At 48.1% G+C, this 6,985-nt stretch overlaps 1 protein-coding gene across 1 annotated transcript; it reads left to right on the top strand.

The window, feature by feature from the left end:
* The first annotated feature begins 4,968 nt into the window (after positions 1 to 4,968).
* On the top strand, positions 4,969 to 6,704 carry IL23A (interleukin 23 subunit alpha). Its single transcript, XM_002752608.7, has 4 exons — positions 4,969 to 5,501; positions 5,724 to 5,822; positions 5,989 to 6,135; positions 6,241 to 6,704. Exons 1-4 carry the CDS (start codon positions 5,340 to 5,342, stop codon positions 6,400 to 6,402), a joined length of 570 nt encoding a protein of 189 aa, XP_002752654.1. The 5' UTR covers positions 4,969 to 5,339; the 3' UTR covers positions 6,403 to 6,704.
* Positions 6,705 to 6,985: the final 281 nt, after the last annotated feature.

The following is a 6,985-nucleotide window of genomic DNA, read 5'->3' as shown; positions in this document are numbered from 1 at the left end:
CCACCCCCTCTTCCTGCAATGCGCTTGTGAGCCACTCAGCCACCTCTGACCCTGTTGTCCCCGAAACTCGCGCTGGCATTTCCTATCATTTCTAGATATGGGAGAGAAAAAAAGGAAGAGGGAGCCCGACTGCTGACACAGTCCAAGTGACTGCATCTTTACAGGCATCCATCTGAAAAACCCATCCGTAGTTGTTCCCTCCCAAGCGACCCCGGTAATGTTCCTGGGTAAAGGATGCCCTTGGTTATCAAATTCCCCTAGCTCTTGAGGCTGGCTGGACGTTATCCCTCAGAGGGGAATGAGCATGGCAAATTGAGACTTTTGTTATTCTGAAGGATTCGTGGATTCTGTGAACTCTTGATTGCTTTGAAATCGGTCCAGGTTGTGAGACGTCTCAGCGCACTTTAGCTCAGCTGTTATTACTGTTTCTAAAGGCCACATAAAGGGACTCTGATGGTAGAAATTCTTCACAGAGGATTCAATTCTATAACATTTCTCTCTCAATAAGGCTGGTGAATAGACCTTCATTAAAGGACCCAGGAATTAAAATTTCCAGGACTCAGAGGGGTGGGGTCCCCAGTCAGGGATCCTAGAGACTAGACCAAAAGGAAAACACAGATGGCCTCTCAAACTGATTTGATTTGACTTCGCAGGTCATTAGATGGTGGGTGCTGAGAGACCTAGACAGTTCCTACACTTTAAGAAATCTCCAAGGCCGGGCACGGTGGCTCACGCCTATAATCCCAGCACTTTGGGAGGCCGAGGCGGGTGGATCACGAGGTCAAGAAATCGAGACCATCCTGGTCAAAAAGGTGAAACCCCGTCTCTACTAAAAATACAAAAATTAGCTGGGCATGCTGGTGCGCGCCCGTAGTCCCAGCTACTCTGGAGGCTGAGGCAGGAGAATTGCTTGAACCCAGAAGGCAGAGGTTGCATGAGCCGAGATCGAGCCATTGCACTCCAGTCTGGGTAACAACAGCGAAACTCCGTCTCAAAAAAAAAAAAAAAAGAAATCTCCATATTGAGGTCTCAAATTGAGAAAGACTTAGACCCATGATAATAACCTGGGATAAATAATCTATGTTATGGATGCTCTTGTGTCTCGTCTCTTTTTTCTTTTTCTTTTCTTTTTTTTTTGAGACAGTCTCGTTCTGTTGCCCAGGCTGCAGTGCAGTGGTGTGATTTCTGCTCGTTGCAACCTCTGCCTCCCAGGTTCGAGGGATTCTCCTGCCTCAGCTTCCTGAGTAGATGGAATTACAGGCGCGTGCCACCACACCTAGCTAATTTTTGTATTTTTAGTAGAGAAGGGGTTTCACCATATTGGTCAGACTGGTCTCAAACTCCCGACCTCAGGTGATTGGCCTGCGTTGGGCTCCTAAAGTGCTGGGATTACACATGCGTGACCACCTCGCACGGCCTTTTTTTTTTTTTTTTTTTTGGCAGGGTCTCACTCTGTTGCCCATGCTTGAGTGCATTGGCCCTCTCACTCACTATAACCTCAACCTTCTGGGCTCAAGTGATCCTTCCACTTCAGTCTTCCAAGCAGCTGGAATTACAGGAATGGGCCACCATACCTGGCTAATTTTTTAAATTTTTCTGTAGAGATGGGGTTTCATCACGTTGCCCAGGCTGGTCTCAAACTCTTAAGCTCAAGCAATCCTCCCACAACAAGCTGAAGGATCAGCCAGAGTCATTGACACTGTACACCTTCAACTACTGGGCTTCCTAGCCATGGGGTCCAAAGCTGGGACTGCCCCGACACCAGTGGAAGGTCCCAAAACAACAATTTGGATGACATCAAATCGGCTCCCCAAAGTGCTGGGATTACAGGCATGAGCCACCATACCTCACATACAGTATCCAATGTAATGTAATGATTAAGAATTCAGGATCCAGGCTGGGTGCAGTGGCTAACATGAGGCAGGAGAATCACTTCAACCCGAGAGGTGGAGGTTGCAATGAGCTGAGATCATGTCACTGCACTCCAGCCTGGGTGACAGAGTGAGACTCTGTCTCAAAAAAAAAAAAAAAAAAAAAAAATTCAGGATCCAGGCCCTGATAGAGGCTTGTGCCTGTAGTCTCAGCTACTCAGAAGGCTGAAAATGGAGAGATCACTTAGTGGTGGAGGTTGCGGTGAACCAAAATGATGCCACTGCATTCCAGCCTGGGTGACAGAGTGAGACCCTGTCTCAACAAAACTCCCCAAACACCAAGAACAAAAAAGAATGCAGGCTCTGATGATAGATTTCATTAGAATTCTAGCCACTAGGCTGGGCGCGGTGGCTCACGCCTATAATCCCAGCACTTTGGTGGATCACAAGGTCAAGAGATCGAGAACATCCTGGTTAACAAGGTGAAACCCCGTCTCTACTAAAAATACAAAAAATTAGCTGGGTGTGGTGGTGCACGCCTGTAGTCCCTGCTACTCCGGAGGCTGAGGCAGGAGAATTGCTTGAACCCAGGAGGCGGAGGTTGCGGTGAGCCAAGATAGTGCCATTGCACTCCAGTCTGGGTAACAGCAAAACTCCGTCTCAAAAAAAAAAAAAAAAAAAAAGAATTCTAGCCACTAAAGCCAGCCCTGGTGGCTCACGCCTGTAATCCCAGGACTTCAGGAGGCCGAGGCAGGCTGATTACCTGAGGTTGGGAGTTCAAGACCAGCCAGACTAACGTTGAGAAACTCTGTCTCTACTAAAAATACAAAATTAGCCAATATTGGTGGTATGTGCCTATAATCCCAGCTACTCGGGAGGTCGAGGCAGGAGAAAAGCTTGAACCCAGGAAGCGGAGGTTGGGGTGAGCTGAGATTGCACCATTGCACTCCAGCCTGGGTAACAGGAGCTGTTACCCAGTTCTTTTTTTCTCAAAAAAAAAAAGGCCAGGCATGGTGGCTCACACCTGTAATCCCAGCACTTTGGGAGACCGAGGAGGATCGCCAGGTCAGGAGATCAAGACCATCCTGGTTAACATGGATCCCATCTCTAAAAAAAAAAAACGAAAGAAAGGAAAAAAAAGAATTCTAGCCACTTAGAAGCTCTGTGATGGTCAGCAAATTGCTGAACTCTGCACCTCAGTCTCCTCATCTGTAATATGGGGTGATAATAGTATCTACCTTAAAGGGTTGTTGTGAAAATTAAATAGTTTAGTACAAGTGCTTAGACAAAGTACTTGGCATTAAGCGAGAGTTGGATATGTATTAGCCATCATTATTAACCACCTGGGGGAACTCATCTGGATTTGGAGTCTAGGCATACAACTGGAAAGGCCTGCTATGGAGTGTCTTGTGAATGTGATTTGCATAACGGTCTAGGCCCAGCTGACGTCAAGAGCTCCTTATAGCTCCAGGTCAGATGTAGCCCTGGAAGTAGTTCCTGCCACGCAACAGTCCCACAATCTCCCCACCAACCCTGCTTCCTACCCAACTCCTGCAGCACCAGGAAGTGAAACAGAGAGGACAAGCCCCGTGCCTCCAACTCACCCTTGTCCCTCTCATCCCATCCCCCCAGGCTCTACTTCCTCCTCCTTTTCATCTTTCTTTCATCTGTTATCTTTTAGAGCTCCCAGAATGGGGACCAGAGATGGGAATAGCATAGGAGACATTGTACACAAGTAAGGTGAACTCCCTATCCTGCCCCCTTCCATTTACTTATTCCATTTGTGTCCACAAAAGTTAGCTGGGCGTAGTGGCTCGTGCTTATAATCCCAGCTACTTGGGAGACTGAGGCAGGAGAATCGCTTGAATCCAGGAGGCGGAGGTTGCAGTGAGCCAAGATCACACCACTGCACTGGAAAGGCCCGCATTAGGGAGAAAGGCAAATCATTTCTCACCCAAACTCAGATAATTCTCTGATGCTTTAAATGTTTGACCTAAAGGGTAGATTTAACTCAGAATTTTAATATTTTTTTCTTCTCCCAGCTCATACCCTACAGAATAATAATATTTGAACCAGAAGTGTCATTGGGCAGTTTTGAATAGTTCTAAGGGAAGGGAGACCTCCATTCAGGACAAGTTTCTAGGAAGAAAAGGGTCAACCTCTTGGGGCAGGCTTTGGGAGCTAGCTGTGTGGTCACCAATGGCCTCATTCTGACGTCTTCGAAATTGTTCTGGGACCCTCCACTGGGGTCGGGGCAGTCCCAGCTTTGGACCACCTTATACTCCCACACCCAACCTCACACTCTTAGCTGTTTCACTAGATGTTGCATCATGGAGGGTGATGAAATCGGTGTCAGTGGATTTTACCCATGGATGCAACAAGCTGAAGGACCAGCCAGAGTCACTGACACTGTACACCTTCAACTACCCAGAACTCCTGGGCTTCCTAGCCATGGGGTCCAAAGCTGGGACTGCCCCAACCCCAGTGGAGGGTCCCGGAACAATTTGGATGACATCAGAATGAGGCTATGGGGCTAGGTGCTGGAATGTCTAAGTTGGACTTCCAGCCCTTATTTACACTAGTATCCTGAAAAAAACATCACCCAACTTTTATAGAGCCTATGAAATCTCGGGCCTCTAGGTTTGAAGAATCAGATGGTTCTTAGTCAGTAACCCTCTTCCCACAGTGCCTTTCTAACCTCTACTGTGAGGCCTGCTTCCCAGTTCTCCAAGTTCCTTCATGTCCATTCTCTCCTATGAAACAGGACCATCCGGTGGAAATAATGCTATTTCCAACTGAAAAAAAGAAGGCCATTTATTCTTAATAGAGGGCATCAGGTGGTAATCAAACTTCATTGCAAACAGCTCACTAGCCTATTGGGGGATGAATGAATGCTTCTCTGTTTTGGTTTTTCCTCAAGCAGGAGGAGGTGATGAAATTAGGTTTGGGGTGTGTTAGGGGTATAGCTTTGAGAGGCAAAAAGATCAGGGAAAGATCAAGCAGGAAGGAACTTACACCAGATTAATTTAAATATCTGTTACTCTTCCTTCCCCCTCTCGCCCTATCCCCGATGTGCCGTCCCCGCCCCTTCTACAGCCATTTCGATTCCTGGAGAGCATTACACATGTGTCCCATCCCAGGCCTCTAGCCACAGCAACCACACGACTCATTTCTCCTGGAACTGAGGCTGCATACCTGGGCTCCCCACAGAGGGGGAATCCCACCTGCTGTGAGTCACCTGCTGGCATAAAGGGCGGGCCTTACAATGCAGGGACCTTAAAAGACTCAGAGACAAAGGGAGAAAAACAACAGGAAGCAGCTCACAGACTCCGTAGACAACAGAGGGAACCTTACCAGAGACGCACTGAACAGAGAGAATCAGGCTCAAAGCAAGTGGAAGTAGGCAGAGATTCCACAAGGACTGGTACAAGGCACAGAGCCAGCTAGATTTGAGAAGGAGGCAAAAAGATGCTGGGGAGCAGAGCTGTAATGCTGCTGTTGCTGCTGCCCTGGACAGCTCAGGGCAGGGCTGTGCCTGGGGGCAGCAGCCCTGCCTGGACTCAGTGCCAGCAGCTCTCACAGAAGCTCTGCATGCTGGCCTGGAGTGCACATCCACTAGTGGGACACATGGTGAGTGGCAGCCTGTGGAACCAAACAGGAATCTCTCCAAGCTCTCCAAGGCTGTGGTGGAAGACTGTGGCCTCGGGTGGAAGCTGGAGGATTGAGGGCCATCAGGGAGTAAGGGAGAACAAGAGAGTAAGGTTCCTGAGAGTCATGGGCCTGAGGGTCCAGGTTGGCTTCAAAAATACTTATCTTACTTCTTCATTCTTTCCACCCCTTCCTCCATTCCAGCATCTAAGAGAAGAGGGAGATGAAGAGACTACAAATGATGTTCCCCATATCCAGTGTGGAGATGGCTGTGATCCCCAAGGACTCAGGGACAACAGTCAGGTACCACTGGGATGTGACTGGGCCATGAAGGAGAGGGGCCAGAAAACATGGCTCAGTACCATGGTAACCTAGAAGTTGTGTCTGAAAATCGTAAGAAACTGGGAGAGTCTTCAGTGAATGTAGTAGAAAGAGGGTGTCCTCTTTCATTGCTTTCTTTTCTTTTTAGTTCTGCTTGCAAAGGATCCACCAGGGTCTGATTTTTTATGAGAAGCTGCTAGGATCGGATATTTTCACAGGGGAGCCTTCTCTGCTCCCTGATAGCCCTGTGGGCCAGCTTCATGCCTCCCTACTGGGCCTCAGCCAACTCCTGCAGGTATGAACTAGGGGCCTGGAGGATGGGGGCTTGCAGGTTTCAGAGACAGCGGGTTGGGGATTAAGGGTCTAGAGTCTTCTTTGACTGTGTCCTATGTCCTTTCAGCCTGAGGGTCACCATTGGGAGACTCAGCAGATTCCAAGCCCCGGTCCCAGCCAGCCATGGCAGCGCCTCCTTCTCCGCTTCAAAATCCTTCGCAGCCTCCAGGCCTTTGTGGCTGTAGCTGCCCGGGTCTTTGCCCATGGAGCGGCAACCCTGAGTCCCTAAAGCCAACAGCTCGAGGATGACACTCAGATCTCCATGGCCCAGTAAGGCCAAGATAAATCTACCAGCCGGTACCTGTGAGCCAACAGGTTAATTAGTCCATTAATTTTAATGGGACCTGTGGATGTTGAAAATTAGCAATACTGACTGACTTGTGATGCTGACCTATGATAAGGTTGAGTATTTATTAGATGGGAAGGGAAATTTGGGGATTATTTATCCTCCTGGGGGCAGTTTGGGGAGGATTATTTATTATATTTATATTAAATAATGTACCTTTTTCAATAAAGACTTATTTTTGTGGCTATATGAGTTTACTTTCTAGGCTCAATTGGGAAAGAGAAATCAATGGAAAAGTAAGGCCAAGGGACTGCAATATGCATCCCTTTCTTCTACTCTGCAGGGTTAGGGTTGAGAGTGGTATTGTCTCATGACCCCCTGGTATATAGAATAACTGGGATCTCTTTGGTATTAATTCCTATATGGCTGAGTAAGCAGAATGGGATTACCAAGGGTTGAGATTAGGAAATGGGGTCATACCTAGGGGTCCCTTGCTCCCTGATCCAGTGCCTCCTTCCCTGCTTTC

Source organism: Callithrix jacchus, chromosome 9, assembly GCF_049354715.1.
Source record: "Callithrix jacchus isolate 240 chromosome 9, calJac240_pri, whole genome shotgun sequence".
Lineage (NCBI taxonomy): Eukaryota > Metazoa > Chordata > Mammalia > Primates > Cebidae > Callithrix > Callithrix jacchus.
Note: the sequence above shows the minus strand (reverse complement) of the source record. Positions and strands in the feature narration are given on the sequence as shown.